General features: G+C 41.1%; 1 protein-coding gene across 9 annotated transcripts in view; it reads left to right on the top strand.

The window, feature by feature from the left end:
• The window catches only part of FHOD3 (formin homology 2 domain containing 3), a 396,327-nt gene that overhangs the window by 206,328 nt on the left and 166,406 nt on the right, over positions 1-23,593 (top strand). For all 9 annotated transcript variants that reach the window (XM_081149144.1, XM_081149143.1, XM_081149142.1 and 6 more), the window contains exon 6: positions 19,326-19,420. In XM_081149144.1, coding sequence (XP_081005270.1) covers positions 19,326-19,420 — 95 coding nt within the window. The remainder of the gene's footprint in view (positions 1-19,325; positions 19,421-23,593) is intronic.

Genomic DNA, 23,593 nt, shown 5'->3' with positions numbered 1-23,593 from the left:
ATAATTATTTTGAAGTTTATTTATGTAGTATGTTATTAATAGTTCATTCCTTTTTATGCCGAGTAGCATCCTATTGTAACCAAAATGCAAGTTCGGCTGCCTGTTGCAACAAAAGCCAAACTCATTAGACAGGTGCTAGTGCCAAAGGAAAGAAGTTTATTCAAGTGCCACAACCTGGGAGAATGGTGGACTACCATCTTAAAGACCATCCCTTTCATGGAGGGGAGAGTTCTTTTTTCTGTCTGATTATCTTGATAGCTTTCATATCCTGGGGCCCTGCTCATTCATCTTTCTAGCTTTTGGCAGCTCAGTATAAGAACAGCCCCCTTTGCCATCTTGGCCAATGGGGAGACTTCCCTGACTGTCTACAGTAACACTATTGTATAGATAAACCACAATTTATTTATATATTTATATATCAATGGACATTTGGGTGTTTCCAGTTTTAGACTATTCAAAATAAAGCTGTGGTAAACATTAGTGTACAAGTGTTTTTGTAGACATTGTTTCATTTCTCTGTGGTAAATACCTAAGGGAATCATTGAATCATAAGGTAGATGTATGTTGATTTTTAAAAACACTGACAAACTTTTCCAAAGTGGTTATACAATTTTACATTCCCTGCTATTATCGTATGAGAGCCCAGTTCATCCCCATCATTTCCAACATTTGGTATGGTTAGCCTGTTTAAATTTAGCCAGTCCAATAGTGAGTGGTGGTAACTCATTGGGGCTTTAATTTGCAATCACCTAATGACTAATGATGTTGAACACCTTTTTTATGTGCTTATTTGCCATCCATCTATTTTCTTGGGTGGAAATGTTTGTTCAAATCTTTTGCCAATTTTGTCTGTTTCTTATATTTATTTTGTTATTTATGTTGTTTTTCTTATTTTTATTTTTTGAGTTTTGAGAGTTCTTTTTATGTTCCTGATACAAGTCCTTTATCAAATACCTTATTTGCAGATATTTCCTCTAGTCTGTGACTTGTCTTTTCTTTATGGTGTCTTTGAAAGAGAAGACATTTTCAATTTTAAAAAGTCTGATTTATCAATTTTTTTTAATGGATGGTACATTTAGTGTTATAGCTAAGAAATCTTTACCTAATTCAAGGTCACAAAGATTTACTGCCATGTGTTCTTTTAGGTTTATAGTTTTAGATTTTAAATTTATATCTATGATCTATTTTGAGTAAATCTTTGCATATGATATTAATCAAAATTCTTTTTTCCTTTTAAGTATAAATAATGGTTCCTTCACCATTCGTTGAAAAAAATATATACACAGTACTTGCTGACTGGCTATTTCAAGCCACAACTCGCCCATGCGGCCGGCTACTTTTCCTTTGTGACTGGTCAGCAAGGTGTTTAAAATTACTTAAATTAATGTAAGTGCAAACATGAGTTATCTCATGACTGGTCAGCAAGGTGTTTACTATACGTGTAGTTAGAATGGTAGTTACTTCAGGAGGGTGGAGAAAGGTGCAACTCCTGAGTGCTATGCCGGGGAGATTCAACTATACTATTGATCAAATTTTTTACCTATAATCCTACCTCTGGGATCATATCTTAAATCTGAAAATGAAAAAAGATATTATGCACACAATAATATTCTGTACTGCATTATTGGTAAGGGAGAATTAGAAGAAATCTATGTTCAAGAAAAGGAGAGTTGTTAAAATCAAGGCATATCTATGCAGTGAAATATTTGGGGGTTATTTTAAATGACAATTTCAAAGACTGCCAAAATTAAAAATGTTTAACATTTAATATTCCATAGTATATCATCATTACAACCTCATAAAACATTTATATGGATAAATACTCAAAATGACAGAGCATTTTAGGGAGATTGAATTGAGTAGTTTTTTTCCTACCGTAAAGAATGTATTCATCATTGTATTAGAATCTATCAATTTGGAATTAATTTGATAATTCTTTTAAAATTTATTATAAAATGTTGAAAGCATACAAAGAGATATTAAGAAAAACAAGATAAGTACCTGTGGACATAGTAGTAGCCTTAAGAAATCAAAATCAACAGTACAGTTGCATAGCACTCAGCAGTTGTGTCTTCCTCCCCCCTCCAAAGTAATTACTATCCTGACTGTGCATGTATTAATCTCTAATCCTTATATAGTTCCGTGTATATGTTTTGCAAAGTTTTTGTAACTCTTACATGTATTTTCCTGTGACTTGTTTTTGTTGTAGTGTGGCATACCTGTTTAGATACAGTTTCAGGAGCCATCTCCTGCTGATGGACATTTAGGTTGCCTCGGCTTTCCACTGTTGCAGACATTGATGTTATAAAAATTCTTGTACACATTTCCTTGTTCATGTGCATGTTTCTCTAGGCTAGATAGAGCACATCAGTGTGAGAGAGAAGTTGCAGGCTGGTGAGGTCAATAATTATCTTTTATGGAGCTCAGCTTTATAACCTCTCTCGTTTTACCTGTTCTGTGGAAGAGGGGGGGCTTTATATCTCCAGGTACATATTAAAAACATTTTATGTGATTCTTAATAAAACAAAGTCACCATAAATTGCATTATTAGTCAAATTTACTGAAATTTAAATGACAATCTGGAACTTTTTGGTTAATCCATACAGCTGGGCCTTAATTATCTAGAATTAGGGGAGGGTCTTAGAGTTGCAGTATCTGTTTTGGCACCATTCATAATGATTCCTTATGAATAAGGACATTGCCTAATGAGACTCTTGGGATTTTCCTGCTGGACCCACCTTGGGCTAAATCACCTTGGCTGCCTCCCTGTAGAGCTGCAATGCATCTGGTCTGTGCCCACACTCACATCCAGACCCCTGTGCTCTGCTCAGCTTTCAGTCCTGCCTCCTTTGGCAACCTATTCTGTTGCCACCAATATTTTCACAGCACAGGGAGAATTGCCGGGCTCCAGCCACCTCGCTCATCTTCACCTTTTGAAAATTACTGTCTTCTCCCCTCTGACCTCCTTGGACCACAGTCATCACTTCCTCATGTTCCTTGACAGTTTCTTGGAGTTGGAAACTTCTGGGACTTGTTCAGATTTTTAGGGCAGGATGATATAGAAAAGCCAGGTGGTTTCAAAACCTTCCCTCTTTGATGACCTTGCTATAGCAAGACTACCTACCTACCAGCTGATGACCCGATGGCGTTGTTTGACCTTTCAGGATCCCTCCTCTGCTGCTGCTTCTAATGGCTTCGGGGAGAGAGAGAGAGCGAGAGCTCTTCCCTCCTCCACTCAGAAGGAAGCTTTTAAAACCAGACTAGCTGACTTTACCCTTTCCTGCTTTCCAATAGGCTGCAATTTGCATGTGATTATTGCTTACTAATTACATAGCGTTCAGCTGCACCCCTACCAGTGCCCCCGCCTCCCCTGTAGCCCTGCCTACACTTCATTTAAGCATCTTGCTGGGACAGAACACACTCCATTTTAAACGGAGCTGTGATCTTTTCCTCCTGTGTAAGGTTGGTGCTCCCTGAGGATGTGTCTGTTTCAGTGATCACTGTCTTACTCTAAGCTCCCTTGTCTCCAATTAGTTGCTTCCTCTCTATGCCTCTTCATCCTGCCCCACCCCCCAAAGTCAAGGAGAGCTTTGCATGGGGGTGACGAGGGCCATAGCAATGGTCTGTTGTCATTTATACGTTAGTAGGTGCATATCCAGCTTTGGTGTGACCTGAAGGTCATACAACTCGGGGTGCAAAAGTGAGTATTTTAGAATGAAAAAAGGAACCACAACAAATGACAGATACCATAAACATCTCAAAACTCAGAAAAAAATCTTAATATTTTTGTTAGTTAACAAACTAACGTGCCTCTAAATACAGTATTTTTGGCTGTATACTTGCTATTCTCTTAATATTACAATGATTTGGTAGCATTTTCTGTAGAGAATGCAGGATGAAAATTCAGTCTTTGTTCTGGTATGACTGATCAGAATTTGCTCTGTATTATTAATAATTTAGAGCAAGGATAAACAGATATTTTCTGTAAAGGATCAGATAATAAGTAGCTCAGTTGGTTGAACAGCTTCTGTGCACCAAAAGGTTGCCGGTTGATTCCCGGTCAGGGCCCATGCCTGGGTTGTGGGTTTGATCCCTGGTCAGGGCATGTAGAGAAGACAACTAACTGATGGATGTTTCTCTTTCACACTGATGTTTCTTTTTCCCACTGTTGTTTCTCTCCCCCTCTCTCCCTCTGTAAGCATGTCCTCCAGTGAGGATTAAAAAAGAAAAAAAAATATTTTAGGCCTTGGGAGTCACTTGGTTTCTGTAACAACTAAAGCAACTCTGCTTTTGTGGGCAAAAAACAGCCCTAGGTAATATGTAAATGGTGGGCATGGCTTTGTGTCCCCAATAAACTTATATTTATAAAAACAGGGAGTGGACCAGATTTGGCCAATGGGCTATAATTTGTTGAAACAATTTGCCAACCCTTGCTTTAGACTGTTTATTTTATCTTCACAACTCATTCAGAGTAATCTCTTGGAAATGTCTAGGGCTTTTTTTCACGGAGAAGGAGGAACCTGTTAGTTTTCTTTCATATGGGAGCTATAGGAAATGGAAGAGCATATGCCACAGACAAGCTTTTTGCTCTTTGCATCTGAAGTGCTGGTTTTCCTCCTGTTCACATACTTGCTTCACACACTTATGACATGTTTATAGTGCAGTGACCTCTGGGCCTTCCCTGAGGTCACACAGTTGGTGAGTTGTTGCATTGGGCAGAAGGTGTATTCTGGGGAATCATTCTTTGATCTTAACTGTACACCAAAGAGATGGTAAACCAGGTAGATATACCTCACTAAACCCCCAATTCCCTTTCCTTACTGGGTCCCCCAAATGCCTGCAATCATCCTACCACCTGTCACTTGAAAAAGTGTGATGGAGGGAACTGGCACAGAAAGGGAGCGTGGTCTTCTGTGATTGCTTTTACGGTAGCTTCCTTTTGCAAATTGCATGAAAATATAGGACCACAAGAACACATTGCTAGGCCCTCTTCCAACGTCTTAGAAAGGGACCTGTGAGAGTGAAGGACTCTGGAATGTAAGCTTTATTAACACCTCTCTCCTAGGGGATGTATGCTGGAACCTTACCTTTCTTTGTGGAAAGGGAACATGTATTCACTGAAAAAGAAAGTTTCAGCAAGTTGGGAGAGGCATACTTTTTCAAAGGCCTGTTCCTTCTTGGGCCCCTGAAATCATACCCCAAAGGCAGCCAACTTCTTTGCCTGCTTATTAGTTCATGTTTGTGGGAAGTGAACTCACTGTGTCCTTGGGCACTAGAGTGAATCCCCCTCTTCTTGGCTCGATAAATTAGCATAGAAAACAGGGATACACATTGCTGAAATTCTTCATTGACTTGGAAACCCTGCCTGCTGCAGCCCTTGTCTGTCCCCTGGTATTCCAGGCTGGACTTTGCATCTGACCTTCTGGAGCCCATTCTCCTGTAAGCTGATCTTAAAGCTACAGCTCACCCTCAGAGATAGTTCCAGGGACCTAGCTGGAGTGTGAGGGTGTTGGTACTCATGATAGTTAGCTGTGTATTTTCTAATTGTTCTATTTCCCTTGGTAAAACATTACCATAGTTACTTGAACTTGCAAGGGACAAATGTCTGTTGTCATCTCTCGCTTGATTCTCACCGTATCCCTGTAAGAAATATCACCATCTCTTTTTTTCAAAGGTCATATCACTTGACGATTTTCCAAAGGTCAGATCAGTTGCTTGTTTGATGAGAGCCAATGCTACCTGGCCTCAAACCAGTTTTCCTGGCTTCAGAGCCCATGCATGCAGCTACTTCCCTGATCTATAACCTGCTCCTTCCCTTCAAGGCTGTGGTGCAGCAAGAGGTCAAGGCCTTCTCTTTCCTGGTAGATTCCGTTTGGACAAGGCAGGTTCTGCCAAATGGACCTAGCAGAGTGTCTGGAGCTTAACCAATACTCGTGACTGCTTGCCTGAATGAATGCATATGCTGGTTTAGGAAAAGCTGAGAGTTTGGGCCAAATGGAGGGTAAGGCCCCGCACAGATAGCTGCACAAAATGCTGGGAAGACTGGAGGGAGGCTTGCAGTAAAGCCATACACTGGTCTCTAATGAAAAATTCTTTTCGTAAGCTTTTTTCCCTTTTCTTTTTTTATTGTGAAAAACAGCTGGTTTTTCTTTATTTTTGGTCTAAGAAAAATCTTTAATTAAAGGGTATAAAGCAATATTTGTTGACCTTTTTTCCATTACCATCCTTTTAGGGAGCATTTTTTCTTAACCACTCCCACCCCTTAAATTTTAATGCCAAAGACATACTGTGTATCTCTCATAGCCTGTGTCCCTGTAGAAGACCATAAACCATTGCAATATCTAAGGAATTTTTGCCCCCAAGAACCAATTTTCTTCGTTCTTGCTCCCATTGAGGAGGCATGGTCTGAAGTATTTATTAAGTAGCTGATGACATGTGAATTGCTCATGTGTTTATACAACTGAAAACAAAATGCTCATCATTGACAGCCTGTAATGATGATTAGCATGGCCAAACAATTCAGCTCTAATGAGCATGTGATTATAGCTGCCAGGGAACAGCTGTTAAATAAATAGGAGTCTAGTGTGTTGGCCAAGGAGACAGGATGGGTGATAGTGAAGTCCACAGACTCACAGCCCTGATCTGCTCTGTAAGGGTTAGACTAGTCTTACACCTATTTGTACACAGGAAACACCCCCAGAACTGTCAGGGACCACACGGATGCCCAGGTCGAGAAGCCAGGCCACCTGACTCTGGAGACATTGTCTTAGTTGCTTTCAGGACTTTCTGCTATGGATATCAGGCCATTGGTTTTTAGCCAAGTAGTATTTTGATGTGATTTTATTTTCACTTATGTTATTGTGGCAAAATATATATAGCATAAAATTTGCCATGATAACCATTTTTAATTGTATAATTCAGTGGCATTCATTACCTTCACAATGGTGTACCACCACCACCACCACCACCATCTATTTCCAAAACATTTTTATCACCCCAAACAGAAACTCTGTACCCATTAAGCAATAACTCTCCATTCTCTCCTCCCCCAACCCCTTTTCTGTCTCTCTGAATTTGCTTATTCTAGATATTTCATATATGTGCAATCATCCAATAGTTGCCCTTTGGTGACTGGCTTATTCTACTTAGCATGATCCTTTGTTCAAGGTTCATCCATGTTGTAGCATGTATTTGATATTATTTTAAGTGTATTTATGCGTTAAATGTATCCATACATATTAATGCACTCATACATGTTTCAGTCTGTCAGAATGCAGATGGTAGAGTGGACATGCACAGTCAAGAGAGAGATCTGATTATTTTCTCTTTTTAAAGGAAGTTGCATTATTTGCCTTCTGCTCTCTTTGAACATCACTGATTCAGAGCCAATAGGTATGAATGAGTATGAATCAGTCACAGTAGGAGGGCTTCCAATTCTCTGCCTATTATGCATGTGTTGGTTTTGTTCTAGGTCATAAAATAATATCATAAAATACATTTGTCAAGCTTCTAATACTTCTAAAGAATTTAGGTTTAACTGAGTCATAGGCAAATGACTACTACCCTGGACCCACATTTTAAAAGAGTCCTTGAAATCCCATTGTGGAGGGCCCCGACAACGTAATAAAGTACTCTGAGAGGAAACGAAGGATTGTTATATTTTAAAACATTATTTAACTGCGTTGTGTGATGTTATGATTTTAAAATAATGTTTAAAAGTTGAAATTTAAAAGCTGCCTATAAAACGTGATGAGGCCTGGGAGCCACTTCCAGCAATTTGGAGTTGGGGGTGGGAGGAAGCAGGCCGGGCTGGTGGGAATCAACATCACCTGTCTTGTCCATACCAACAGTCTTCTGCCCCCTGGAGAGCATGGAACTTGGCTTTTCCTGGGTTTGCCTTTGAGTATGTTTTTGGTTAGAAGCAGGAGCTGATAGTGAGGTGGGAGAGAGCCCTAACCCAGCAGACTTCTTAGGTAATGGCTTGGTTTAGCACGGGCCAGTGGTTCCCTCCCTGCTGCGCAGGAGCATCACCCATGGAACTCTGATGAACAGATTCCTGGTCCACGCACAGGACCAATTAAATCAAGTGCTGGGGGCGGGGTAAAGAGGCGGGGAGCTGTGGTTTAAGGCTTCTCAGGCAGCAGTTTTTCCTCTGAGAGCCCTGAGCAGGGTCTGCCTGGGATGCTGGCAGCCGAGTCAATCACAGGACGCAGATCTTTTCAGGCGACCGCAGAGGGGACACCCTGGAGAGGGCCAGCAGCGAATCCCCTTAGATGCAGATTCACTAATAGTTGGTAGAATTTTAGGAAGTTTAGTAAGTTGGCTTTTATTTTAGGAAGTTAAAATTGTACAGATTTTAAAATCTTAAATAGAGAGAAATACAGAATTAACATACTGGAATATAAATAACACCCAAAAGTTTATTCCTGATTTTTATGGAGTCACATCTGGGATGCCTGGGACTGCGGGTATAGACACTTATTAGAGTGCTCTGCCTAGTTCTAGACACTTCATATTGCATCTCCACAAGTGGCTTTGGAGTAGTAATGTGGCAAGGTCAAAATCTGGGGCTGGGGACTGCACTGTCCTGAAAGCAGAAATCAGGGGGACCATTGACACATTTTCTTTTATCAGGCCCGGAAGCTCACCTGTCTTCTTGCAGCTAAGTGTGCCTCATTCTTTAAGTTATGGCTCTACTGTCCTTTTTTGTGAAACCATCTCTAGTTACTCAGGTTCATACCAAGCCACCCTTCTATGACTTGGGGTGTTTATGGGCTCCAGCCAACCCTGCTTGGGCTTAATTGCTCTCTCAAGCTTCATGCCTCTTGCCTCTGTCACCTCAGAATACAGGTAAGCCATTTGGAGGGGGTGCCCCATGTGTATGCCTTTTGTGCATCCCTTCCCTAAGCCAGGGGAGCAGCTGCTTCTCCCAGGGTCACTGTCAAGTGAGCCCTTGTCACTGACTCGATGCCTCACCAGGTCCCTGTGGGAAGAGCAGGGTTAGATCTGCACATGAGATGGTCAGAATGGTCCTGTCTCTGCTGAGCCTGTGGAGTCTTTCTGATTTATTTTGCCTCAGGCTGTGAGACGCCTTGGGAAGGCTGTGTGTTTCCACTGGTATTTTATTGGATGCAAGTCCTGAAAGAACATTATAGAGCAGATCATTAAAATGACTGTTTTACTTTTCACAGAGAAATTAGGAGCCTGCCAACATTCTTTAGAAGCTCAAAACTGGCTAATCTATTAAACTTTCTTCATTCCTTTGCTTTCTTCTTATCTGCAAAATGGGAGGATGTGGAATGGGGGAGACTGAGAGAGGCCAAGGAGCATAGGTGTAACTGAGGCCACAATAGCCTCCGGGGTAATGAGGCTGTTCCTGAATTGGTGGCTGGTGAGGGCCTACTTTCAACCTTTAGTATGGGAATCAGGGACTTAAACTTTGCTGCCGGTGGGAAGGTGAAGGTGTAGTTTCAGAAATAAATCAGTCCCGCACATGGCATGAGATGGGAGAAGAAGGTGCAGAGGGCTTGGCTGCATCATGTCCTGGTGGGAAGGTTCATCAGAAAAAGCCACCCCAGCCATGGCCTATGTGGCTTAGTTGGTTGGGCTTCATCCCGTACACCAAAAGGTTGCTGGTTTGATTCCCAGTCAGGGCACGTGCGCAGGTTTGATCCCCAGTAGGGGACGTGCAGGAGGCATTCTCACATCACATCGATGTTTCTCTCTCTCTCTCTCTCTCCCTTCCTTTCTCTCTAAAATTCAATTTAAAAAGTCTTTAAAAAAAAGAATGGATGTTAAAAAACAAACAGAAAGAACCACCCCCATGATACTGTATTTAGGGATCCTGGTAGAGTGCCTCTGTCTTCTGAGAGTTACTGATTAAACTTGCAAGTATTAAGAGAGGCCCTGAGGCCTGATTTATTTAAAATTTATTTTGTGGACCCTTTTTTAGGAAACAGAAATCCTGGGGTAGAGAGAGGTTAGTAATTTTTCTAAGAATGCTTCTGAAAATTTGCATTGCAAATACTGCTAAATATCAGCAGGGGATTCAAAACTTTGACACCTTGTTGGAGCTCTTTGTGCAGATCAAATTCTTGTCTTCAGTCTAGAATTGGCAGCTTCTTTCCCTTAATTTTCATGCAGTAATCAGTGCTGAAAGAATATTTCTTTGACAGTTGCCCTTGGGGAGAACTGGGCCTGGGCTTGTTATTTAGGGCAGACAGTTAAGTGGGAGAGAGAATAATAATAATGCAGGCTCCAAGGTCTCCATTTAGTTCCAAGAATGTCAACATTATCAACCTCTTTTCAATATTTACTGCCGGCTTTGATGAATAATGGAAATTGGGGGTCAGTGAATCCATTTCAGAGTTTAGAAGAGTAAGTTTTAATGGTCTGATTAAAATAAGATGAAATCCCATCTTTTGGATGAATTAGCCCTTCCCAGAAGATAAGGCTTTACTGGTATTAATGGTTTTTCCTTTTCTGGAGATAAGGTTGATTTAAGAACTCTCAGTGACTGTCAGAGCCCCACTGTGCTCCTGTTGGAGAAAGCAGTGTCAGTCTTGGGCTTACATGGGCCTCCAGAAAGAAGCAATCCCATCCAGCAACACAGCAACACCCACCTTTACTCCCAATGAACAAGTTACAGGTACCCCACCCCCCCAAAAAAAACCCCTCTCGTGACCACTGACAATTGTTTTTAGCAGAAAATTGCCTTTACTGAGACAATTTTTCAAATTTTCATATGACTGGTCCATTTATTTCTGTATGTTTGGTTGAAATAAATAGGAGTTATTTTTAGCTTCATAGTTTCAAGTGGTGAAACATCTGATCATATGATTCCAGAGTCTATGGCTGTAGCAGAGACTTTCCTTCCTGCTGCCTTAGTGCAAAGAAAACCAAGGCAAGAGTGGGAAAGCCTGACGAATAGGTCTAGTGAGCTAATGTACAGGCATAATGACGGTAGTTAGTAATTCTGTATTGAATTCCTAAAATGTGCGAAGAGAGTACATTTCAGGTGTTCTCATCACACACACACAAATGAACTATGTGAGCAGATGATAGGTTCATTAGCTTGACTACAATAATTGTTTCACTGTGTATATTGTATAGCAAATCATCATGTTGTATACCTTAAATACATACAATTTTATTTTAAAATACGTTTTTGTAAGTTTAGGCAAAGAGAGAGAATGTAAATGGTGCACAATGTAGACAGTTAATGAATCTGGGTAAGATGTGCATGAATAAAAAGGAGTCCTTATACTATTTCAGCAAACTTTTTGTAATTTTGAAATTATATCAAAATTAAAAGTCACATCAAAATGGGGGGAAAAAATTCGTGGGAAGGTGCCGTGGAAAGGCAGACTGAAACACTCAGACTTTAGTGGGAGTAATATTCCTTCCATGGGAACTGTAGGGTCCAATGTGCAAGTGGATGCTTGGTTTCCAAACCAAAGCCTTGTCTAGTATGTGAAAAGGGCTGGTTTGTGATAAAATGTGATATACCTATAGTTATAACAGTGCTTTTTAAAACCAAAACAACCCATGTTGCATTGAAAATCCTTGGGCTGAATGGTATAACTCTCTTAGGAAGGCCCTGCAGCTCTTGCATCGCTGAGCCTGTTTACAGAGCACACGTGACCTGTGATTTCACTGTGACATCGAGTGAGAAAGAAGAATGGGTGAGGGGTTTGTGAAAAGACCACACAGGGCAGTGTTGAAGAGCTCTTTGTTTAGGAAAAAGGCTGACGACTCTGCCAGGAAGGAGTTACCATTCAGCCTCTTCCGTGGCATGTTTGGCATCTTTGGCCAAAGGAAAGGACATGAACAAGCAGGCAAATGACTGACTTGGGACTGTTTTCTGGTATGTCTCTGATATGTAAGAAATTCTATTTTTAAAAAAGTATGTCTGCTTCTGGTTTATGGAATGAATATATATTTTATGTGTGAGGACTTCTCTTAAATGCAAGGTAGATGTAACTAATTGACAACCGATAGGCTTAGAATCGAAGCCCTTAGGTGGTAGCAAAAGGTCTCAGAGACATAGGATCCCAGATGGTGTGGGCAAGAAGCTGGAAGGTGGGCTGGCTGGGGATGGGAGGAGCCCTGGGCCTTATCCCCAGCAGAAGTGAGCAGGTTTCCCTGCTTCAGCTATTTTCAATGCTTTGGAAAGTTGAGTAGTAACACCTCTGTCATGGATTAGAAAAAGATAAGGAATCAAGGCAGGGACACCAGCCAGGATCAGCAGTAGCTATAACCCAGAAGAGACAATGGAAGCTGGACCTGAGGCAGTGATGGTGGCAGAACAGGGTAAGTAATGAACCAGCTTTCTGGTCAAAGGATGAAGAAGGGGAGCCCCAGGGAACCTAAAAGTATCAGGGGCATCATGGAGGGGGAGCTCAGGAACGTGTCCTGCAGGTTTTTTTGTGAAGCCCTGGGCTGGCCACAAATATGCATGCATGAATCTGACCCTAAACAGCATGCAGAAAATTTTGAAAACGGAATAACAAGTTAGATTACTGCCCAGGTCCCAGATCAGCCGCTGGATATGCACTCAGTACCAATCCAGATGGATCAGCAAGGGCTTTGAAAACTGAACTGGCATTGGAACCATAGCCACGAAGGGCAGGTCATAGCAAGTGGCTTGAACTGAACCTGGCTAATTGCCTGCTTCAACAAAAATCTCAACATTTTTCTGTAATATTGAAACGGAACCCAGAGTCTTATAACATCCTCTTCAAAATGTCCAAGATATAAGCCAGAATTACTTGGCATACAATAAACTAGGAAAACCTCAACTTTCATGGGAAAAGACAGATCAACAGACCCCGTTGCCAAGGTGGCACAGATATTGGATTTGTCCAGTACTTTAAAGCAGCTAATATAAAAATGCTTCAGGAAGTGAGGGTGACACTACTGCTGTAAATGGAAAGAGAGAAAGTCTCAGCAAAGAAAGATATAGAAGGTATAAAGAAAAACCAAATGGAAAATTTAGAAATGAATAATATAGTAAGCACAATAAAAACTCACTAGATGGTCTCAGTAGCAGATTGGAAATAATAGGCCTAAATTCAGATGCACCAATGATTATATTAAACATAAGTGGCCTAATCACAATAATTAAAGACAGAATTGGAACGAGTAAACAAAGCAAGACCCAACTAAGTGCTGCCTATAGGAAGCCCACTTAATGCTATGTGTAGAGGGTTGAAAAGCAAAAGAGTACAGAAATAAAGGATGCAAACACTAATCAAAAGAAGGCTGTATTAGAGAAAGTCAGCTGAAGAATAAAAATAGCAAATGATAAATGAGGACATTATAATGATAAAAGCTCACTCCAAAGTGGAAAACCTATAGAACTTCCAACTACATAAGTAAAACCTGAAAGAACTGAAGAAGTGGAAAATCCTCAGCTATAGTTGGACTTCAACATACTTCCTCTGTAATCAATAGAACTGGTAGGCTGAGGATCAGCAAGGCGGTGGGAGAGGCGAATAGCGCCATCGATCAGCTCGTTCTGGTCGGCGTTTTTAGAGCACTCCACCCAGCTGCAGCAGTAGATACACTCTTTTCAAGTGAGCATAAAACCTGTACTCAGATAGACCACGTCCTGGTATCCTAGGTCATAGCCAAATTTAAAAGAATTGAAATTGTGTGTTTTCTGACCATAATGGAATTAAACTATAAGTCAATAACAGAAGGATAACAGGGTTATCTCCAAATGCTTGGAAATGAAACAACATACTTCTAAATAACCCATTTGTTGAAGACAAATTCTCGATGGAAATTAGAAAATATTTTGAACTGAATGAAAATGAAAATATAAAATATCAAAATTTCTGGAATGTGGTTGAAGTAATGCATGGAGGGAAATTATAGCATTATATGCTTCAATTAGGAAAAAAACCCCTCTAATCAATAATATAAATACTCACCTTACAAAACTAGGATAGAAAAAAAAAAGAAAGCCAATAAGTAGAAGGAAGGAAATAATAAGTAATAAAAAATAATGAAATTTAAAACAGAAAAACAATAGGGAAAACCAGTGAAACCAAAAGAAAAAATTTTTGAAAGGAAAATAACAAGCAATGACAAAGAAAAAAAGACACTAATTGCCAACATCTGGAATGAAGATGGGATATTATGACAGACCCTAAAGGCATTAAATGAATAATAAGAGAATTCTATGAATAGTTCTAAGCACATAAAATTGATACCTTAGCTGAAATGGACCAAGTGCTTAAAAACTGCAAACTACCAAAACTGAACCAAAATGAAATAGATAACTCATAATAATTGATACTAACTGTGACTATTAAATACATTTAATTTGCATTTAATCTTCTGAGAAAGGAATCAGTTTCCTGGCGAATTCTACCAAACATTTAAAGACAAAATAAAGTCAATCTTATACAATCTTTTCCATGAAATAGAAGAGAAGGAGCTACTTCCCAGCTCATTGGTAAGGCCAGTATTACCATGGCATGAAATGAGACAAAGAAAAGATACTGCAGACCAATCTCTCTCATGAACCAAGATGCAAAAATCCTTAGCAAAATATTAGCAAGCCCAGCAATATATGAAAGGAATGATGCACCATGGCCAAGAGGGAATGCAAGGCTGGTCCAGTATTTGAAATTCACTGTGTAATCTACCACATAAACTGAAGAAAAGGCACATGATATCAGTTGAAGTAGAAAAAGCATTTGACAAAATTCAGCATTCAATTATTATTAAAAAACAACTCTTAGCAAACTAGAAATTGGGGGGGGGGGGGGGGGAACTCCCTCACCTTGATAAAGGGCAATGTAGAAAAGCTTACACCAAACATAATTGATGGGAAAGACTAAATGCCTTCTCCCTAATATGGAGAACAAGGCAAGGGGTCCACTCTTGGCACACCTATTGAACATTACACCAAAAGCCTTAACCAGTGTAACAAGACAAGAGAGGAAAAGGGAGAGGTGGATATAGACTGGGAAGGAAGAAATAAAATTGTCCTTTGTCACAGACAGCATTATTGTCTATGTAGAAAATATTGGGAAATCTACAAAAACAAAACTGAACAAACTCCCAGAATTAATACATTTAACAAAGTTATAGGATACAACGTCAACACACAAAAATAATTTTACTTTTATATGCTGGTTCTTACAAACAGTTGGAAATGGAAAAGTTTTTAAAATATTTCCAATAGCTCCCCAAAATGTGAAATACTTATAAATTTGGCAGAAAACCATATACAAGATATGTAGTTGAAAATTACAAAACACTGAGGAAAATAATCGGAGAAGATCTAAAGTCATAGGCATAATAGGTTCATGGGTAGAAGAGTCAACATAGGTCAGTTCTCCTATAATTTATCTATAGACTTAATGCGTTTCCCATAATACTTCTAGAAAGATTTTTTTTTTTTGTAGATTTAAGCAATCTGCTTCCAAAATTTATATGAAAAGGACAAGAATTAGGCAAAACAATTTTGAAAAAGGAAGGATGACATTTTAGGAATCATGCTACCTGGTTTTAACACTTATTCTGAAGCTATGGTAATCAAGATAGTGTGGGACTGGCAAACGGATAGACAAATCAATGCAGTGGCATAGAGAATCTAGAAATAGATCCATACAAGCACAGCCAATGGATTTTTTAGCAAATTTGCAAAAGCAATTAAATAAAGGATAGTCTCTTCAACAGATGATGTTAAATCAGCCAGACATCTGTATTAAAGGAGAACTTCAATCTAAACCTTAAAGTTTATACAAAAATTATTTCAAAATGGATCATGAATCTAAATATAAGAAGTAAAACTATAAAAATTTTAGAACACAAATAGATGCTTGACTTCAGTGAGGTAGGTGAAATGACTAACATTTACTGAGCAGTTACTCTGAGTCAGGCATGGTTCTAACCCAGTCCCTGCAACACCCCTGAAGAATAGGTACCACAGTATTACCATCTCATGTTTGAGATGAGGAAACGGAAGCCCAGAAGAATCAATAAAGATGCCTGGAGCAAATTCATGATCCACAAAACTGCAAATGCCCTGGGCAGCCTCTTACAAGATCATGGTGTTACCCACCACCCTGTCCTGACATTCCTGCCCTCTTCGTCCTACTTAAAAATGAAAATCACTAATATGCGTGTCTCCTGTGACCAGGCCATCTACGTTTTGTTTGTGGTTTTCCACCCCCTGTGTGAGTTTTACTCACAGGCCCTCATTGAGGTTGAGGGCCTGTGAATAAAATATTTTCTATTGAGTGTCAATCTTAACCCACTTGAATCTCATTAGCGCCCTCTTGTGTCTGTAGTGGGTTTTACAGAAAGCAGTGCTTTAGCTCCAGGGCTCGGAAACAAAAGATCAGGTGGGCAAGCTTTTGACTACCCAAATATTATCACAAATCGGTGCGATCAGAAACTTGAATTCCACTAGACGTGAACGTTCTGGTGACTTTCCTCCTGTCATGTGATCAGTTAGTAGAATCTTGGAAGGAAACAGATCATAAAGAGAGAGCATAAAAACTCAAATTGGCTTTTACATCTCACTTTGCCTTCCTTTTTTGTAGCCTGGCTTCCTGGGCTTTCTGCAGCCCCAGAGGCCCTGAGAGGTTAGGATGGAGACCTTCATTTTTGCCTTTCAGCCTTTCAGCCTTGGAGGGAGGGTTCAACGGATGCACCTTCCAGAGCCTGAAGAGTCTGTATCTCCCCCTGTGCTATTAGGTGGATTTAGAAGATGCTAAAATCTGCCTCTCCAGATTTGGTTCTTGAATTTTTTTTTTTTAATTTTAATTTTTTCTATTAGAGTTGACATTCAATACTGTTTTGTATTAGTTTCAGGGGTACTGCATAGTGGTTAGACAATCATATACTTTACAAAGTGATCCCCCTGACATTGCCAGTACCCACCTTCTTCAACAGCAGAACTCCAACGGGAAAAGGGCCGTGGTGCAAATTCCCCTCCCCTGGAGGTTTGCCAGCTTGTTTTGGAGGAAAGAAGGGGAGAAGGGGAAATGGGGCAGGATGCACTGAATTCTCAGAGCTCTTCCCTGAAGTGGAGGTGGGAGGGGTGCACTGCTAGTAAAAAATTCTAAAACCAAGAAAAGCACCTAGCATTTTACATTATACGGTCTTATTCTGTCCCCTTTTCTATATTGGTTTACTTTTCTATTATAGAAGTAATAGATGCTCATAATGGAAAAGTGGGAAAATAATAGGAAAAAATACATCCAAAGAACATATACATAATCATAACACTTAATATATCATGGGGTTTCCTTTCCTTCTATGCATGAAGATTTTAGTGTTTAATTGAATTATATGATGTTTATTCACATAAACTTTCTACATTTTAATTGTTTTATTATAAACATTTTACAGGTCAGGACACAGCTTTGGTAAATGACTGCTGAGTTCTAGAGCTATGATAGGTACTAGGGTTTTACTTGATATTTTGATATTATAGATGACACTTCAGTCAGTATCTGCTCCATCCTTTCTCCCACTTTAACATGGGGCTACTTCCTTAGGATAGATTCCCAAAATCACAATGCCTAGGGGAGAGCGTAGAGAGGGCTTTCAGGCTCTGAGTGCAGACATGGAGGAGCCAGCTCATCCTGGCTGGAGGTACACGCCACTGCTTGGTAGTGGTGGGTTTGGGGCACATTCCCCCATTTTTCAGAGCCTCAGCTTTTTCCCCCTGTTGGGTGGGGGTAAATATTTTATTGAGTCTATGATATTCCTTGCAAAAACGACAGTATTATGTATTCATTTCCAACCATCCTACCTCTCATTATTTTTGATGTCATTAAATTTGCCTGAAACTCTAGAGCAGTGTTAAATGATCATGGGATGAGGGGGCATCATTTTCAGGTGATTCCTAATATTAACAGGAAAAGCTCCAGTGTCTCACCATTAAATGGAATATGAATCTGTTATTTCCAAAAAATATGATGTTTACTGTGTCAAGGATTCATTTAATTAATCTTTAAAAATTTTGAGCTTTTACATATTTAGGAGCATACTTTTTTTCAGAATGATTATGTAGTTATGTTATTTGATCTTTTGTTGGGTAGGATCATGATGGTTTTCTGATATCACATGTGTATTTGTATATTCATTATTTTGTGTTTTACTTTTTTAAACTAACACCATTTTATATAGACTATGTCCTACAACCTACATATATACTTGTGTGTGATGCATAAAAGAAAGAATGTGAGAAAGTTACATTAATATATTAAGAATGATTCACTTAAATTAGGGGATTATGGATTATTTTCGCTTAACTCTCTGTGTTTTCCAGTTTGTGATGGCCTACTGTTACCATAAAAAAAATGTTGCCTAAAAATGCCAACACCAGGCCAATTAATTATGGATGAAGTGAGATTTAGGAGGTCAGATATGATTTTAGGAAACCTACTTATTTAGAATATGTCACTTCTGTTCATTATCTAGAGTCCAAATTATTTTGATATCAGGGAGCTGAAAAAGTAGAGTTTATATATATATATGTGTGTGTGTGTATTTTTAAAAAAATATATATTTTTATTGATTTCAGAGAGAGAAAGGGAGAGGGGGAGAGAGAGATCTCCTGGATCGTAGGTTGATGCTCAACCACTGAGCCATGCCTGCCAGGCAGGTTAATATATTTTTGAAACAGGAAATAACTTGGCTTGGGTTTTCTTTTTGAATAATGGCAATGCGTGGTGAGTGTATTAACTAAGAATTTAGGACTGTGTCTGAAAAATGATATTTTTCATGATTTCTGACATTTTAAAATTTGAAAATCTTTAAAAGGAATTGCAAATAGTATTTAAATACATATGTATTCCTTATCTAAAGGATTCAAATGGCAATAGCTCGGGATGGTTGCACGGCCTCCGAGACCTGCCTGATCACAGGCCGGGGCAACTAGACAGGCTGCTTTTGGAAACTTCATCTGTCCTCTTGGCCCCTGCAGGAGGCCGCAGCCCAGACACCATCTCGTGGATATCTTTGCCTGTCTAGGACTGCACACAGATATAGAAACGTAAAAACATGCATTTATACATCAAGACACAGAGAAACAGCAATCACTGGACTTGGTACCTTAATTGCATCTTCCAGACTCCAGGAATAGCCCTTGTTTCTTCTGCCATGGTCCACACTTTTCTCTCTGAAATGAGATTTTGCTAATTTCAGAGCCCAGGCGTTCTCTTCAAGTTTGGTTCCTAACGTACTGTGTACTTAAAGCATGAAAATCTCAACCGACATTATGATTGTTGAAAATTATATTTACACGTAAAACCATAATGTCTCCCTGCTGCTTCTTCTCTCCCTTTCTGTAGCTCTGGGCCAGATTATGTTGTACGTGGATGGGATGAACGGAGTAATAAACCACAATGAAACCATTCAGTGGCTGTACACTCTCATCGGGTCGAAGGTAAGAGAAGGCTCTGGTCGAACATCTTACTCGGTTTCAGCATCACACACCTTTCTTTCTGTTGTCCTGTCTGAGACGGTTTTGAAGAAAGGAATCCTTTTTAGCTTGGTTCCAGCCCTATCACAGTACAAATGGGGACTCCTATTTTACAGACTTAAAAATACACTCAAATTGCAAGAGGGTATGGCTCTTTGATGCGTTTTATGTTTTCTTCTCTTTAGTTTAATCAAATGCTTTTGGCACTTCTGGTTTTTAATGTTTAATTTAAAACTTATACCATAGATACAGTATCAGTCTTACCTGCTCTCTTTCATGTTCATATATGTCCAGTTACTTAAGCACATATTTATGGGTTGTGCAGATGTATATACATGTTCCTATATGTAGATGAAAGAATTGGAGACTGCCTTTCAACTCCTCCATTTATTATGAAAGTAACCAGCCTTTACTGAAGATTTCCCAGGCAACACACACCGTAGTAGGTTGCTTTACAAGCATTATCTCCTATAAGGTAAACGATGTCATTCCCATTTTGTAGTTGAGGAAATAATGCTTAGTTATGAGAATCTATCTAATTTCCTCCATGGATATTGGCATGTGTCTGCCCAGCCTTACCTTGGCTGTGAGGCCCCACACTGTAGGAGTACAGTGCCAAGGAGGCAGATCCATCCTGTCACTTGAGGAGTCCTGGAAGCTGGTGAGGCTCTGGCACCTTCCTCTCTGGGTTCTCAGATGGGGCCATGAGGGATGTAGTTGGAGGAGGGCCATGAGGGGTCTAGTTGGAGAAGGGACTTGGAAGGAGGAGGAAGACTGGATCTTGTCCTGAGCAGGTGCAAGTGAACCAGGGCTGGCACGTGGCCAGCTTTGGGGGTGAGGGTGGGGTGGGGCATTGTGGGGGAGATCAAGGTGACTATAGTGGGCGATAGAGTTAGGCAGAGGAGGGTCTAGAGGGCCTGGATGGGGGACTTGAACCTGACTTAAGCAGATCACAGAGTCAACATAGCTTTCTGGGGGTCCCTGTGGAGCATGTTGCCAACCCTGACTGTTCCCCACCCCTGCATTCACTGTCACCCTACTTTGGCAAGCCTGTTACATGCATCGGCATCGTGGTCTCGGTGGTGAGTCACACCTTTTGGCCTTGCCTCTCACATTTTCTGCTTTGCAGGAAGCCTACTGGACTCCAGGAGTGCTCGGCCCTGATTCGACTTTGTGTCAAGAAAAGATCTAGGTTGAGGCTGCACCTTCCTTTCAGACTTCTAGAGTCACGGTGACTGCGCCCTGGATGGGTGGGAGGCCTTCCCTCTGTGAATGGCACTGCTATCAATACCCATTGGGTTCCAGGTGGACCCTTACGTCTTCCTCTCATTCTTCTTTTTCTTAGTATTATTGATGATAGATTTTTCTTCCAGTTTCATAATAGAAATAGCCATGGTTTTTCTCAGAAGGCTGAAACCTTTTCTCCTTCATTTTTTTTTTTTTTTTTTGGCTTTGTTTTCTATGGAAAGTGGAAATTACTCTATTTACAGACTGCTGTAGGTGACCTTAGAAGCTGCGTGGACCGCTGGGCCCACTGGCTCGACTTAGCCAGGCTGAGGGGAGATGCCTATCTCACATCCTGTCTCAGTGCTTTATGCCTTTCCCTTCCTTGTGCCGGGAGCCCCCCCTAACCTCCATGTTCATGTGGAGCTGCTCCCCCAACCCCCAAGGCTTTCTGGATGGTCTCGGGACCCCAAAACCTAGGGAAAGGGAGGAGGTTTTGCGATAAAAATGGACTTTTGGTACATGTCATGGCTAAATTAAGAAATCTTTATAGCTTTATCATGGTCATGATAAAACACCAACAGCCAGCCCTGTTTCTAACAGGAAATAAAACTGAGCATGCTTGCAGTAGGAAAAGTGACAGTCTTTTAGCCGACCCCGGGGATGGGAGGGGGAAGAGAAGATACCGAGAGGAAAGACACAAAGGAGAGAAGAGGGGGAGATGGGAAAGATGAGAGACCCAGGGGGGAAAGGATGAGAGGAGATGGGCTAAAGGAAACAGCCTTCATGGGAATGCATCTGTCTGCTCAGTAGACGGGAGGACTCAGCCAGGGGTGTTGCAACAGCTTCCTGTCGATTTTTCTTTGGAATCATTCTGTAAGGAAAACAAACAACCAAAACGGAACACACGGGAAAATTCCTTATTGCATTTCTAAATACCATGGAGAAATCATCAAGTTAAAGCCCTTGCGAGTGAGTATGTAGGAATGCTGCTTCCCAGCCTCCTTTCCTGTGTAGCACACAAGCATTCAGGCCGCTGGGCGGCTGTTCTCTGGGCCTCTGCCTGAGCTGGAGCGTTTGCTTCCTCACCTGGGGCATCAGCACTGGATCAGCGCTGGGTTTTTCTCTGCGTCTTTCATTTTCCCAAAGGAAGGTCCACAATAGTCTCCGGTTCCTGTGTTTAACACTGGGCCGGTCACTGTGAGGACAAGAAAATAGAGCCAAGGGTCAGCCTGAGCCTTGTAGCTTATGGTGGTAGAAAGGGGACCATGGGTGATGCCCCGCAGCCCACTTTCATTCATTGTTATGTCAGATGACCTGCAGGATGTGCTCAGTTTCAGGCTAGTGGCCCAAAGTCAACCAAATTTGTTTTCAGTGCAGTTCTAATGTGATCACTTCTTATTTTCAAAACCAATACGGTGTCCCCAGACACTCCCCCTCAGCCCTTGTCTGGATAGTGAGGAATCTGCAGGCAGAAAGGATGCACCAACCTAAACTCTTAGGTTTTGAGAAGGAAGCCTTAGCTCCTTCCTTAAGCACACATATTGGGCGATAGGGGCCACAAGAGCTTTTTCCAGTTCAGGGGCCGTAAGAGTCAGAGTTCTGAGAACCCGAAAGGTTTACCTTGAGATCCTGTGCTTTTTACCTTACACGGGCACAGGGTTGATAATGAAATCCTGGGTTAGAGAAACCTTGTCATTCTGTCTTCAAAATCCTTCCTTTTCCCCCCCAGGAAAGGCAACGCGATGTGATCCTGCTGCCTGCCAGAGGATCATTAGGCAATGCATATTTGCAGATACTCGAGACTCATAGTCAGAGGACAAAAGGATGTATTTGCAGCCAAATACTTACTTTTAAAAGAAAGAAAAAGTATTTTTCAATAAAGTGTTTTATTCTATTTACCAAAGTCCATCTTTAAACTCTACAGTCAGAGGTAAGAAGCAGATGCCCACCCCGTGACTTCTCACATGGTATGAATTTTTTTCTCTTCATACATCTGGAAGTCTAATTAACTGGGGTAAGATGATTCAGCTTATTTAGCACAGCCTTTTGTCACTCTAATAGTGCCTCTGTCTCTCTGTGTCTGTGTATATTTCCTTTTGGCCCCGGGGGAGGCCCCAGGGCCCCCCAACTCCTTGTGGGTTCCCCAGGGCTGCCTCCTGACGCAGTCACGGAATGTGCCCTACCTGTGGTGCTGTCCGCCTTGGCTCGCTCTGTTCTCTCTAGTTTTCTGTCAGCCTCATTGAATCTAATCTTCCAGCTGTGCCCTAGGTTGCTGATCACAGATCTCTGGAGATCCTTTGTACGTGTGTGAGGTTGATCACGTTTCCCTACTCCCCACAGTGCAGCTACTAAACCTGACCTGAGGGGAGCCCTGGCCACAGCTCACTTTCACACACTTTCTCTCTCTCTCTCTCTCTCTCTCTCTCTCTCTCTCTCTCTCTCTCTCTCTCTCTCTCTCTCTCTCTCCCTCCCTCTCCCTCTCCCTTTCTCTCAGACACACACACACACACACACACACACACACACACACACACACACACACACACACATACTTACACACTGGGGACAGTAAGGTGATGACGATAAGTAACACGTGGTGTGTAGAGTGGAGTGGAGCAGGGGAGAAATGGACAGGGGTGGGAAGCTAAGGGGGCCAGTGCAGTATCGAAGCTGGGAGGTGACAAGGCCTGGCCAAGAGTTGTGCTGGAAACAGAATAATGGAAATATGGAGACATTTTGAGGAATAGCTTCCTAGGATTAGGTTGCTGGGTATGGAAAAATAAAAGCAGGAATCAAAGGTGGGGGTCACAGTTTTGAGTCTGGGGAGCTAGGAATACAGCAGTGCTTCCAGTAGGAGAGAAGTTGGAAATTGGGGTTCCTTGGCAGGAAAGCTTTGACACGCTAGTTTTG

The sequence above is a fragment of the Miniopterus schreibersii genome (genome assembly GCF_964146895.1).
Source record: "Miniopterus schreibersii genome assembly, chromosome: 10".
Classification (NCBI taxonomy): Eukaryota; Metazoa; Chordata; class Mammalia; order Chiroptera; family Miniopteridae; genus Miniopterus; species Miniopterus schreibersii.
The sequence above is the reverse complement of the archived record's forward strand: the minus strand, read 5'-3'. Positions and strand labels throughout refer to the sequence as shown.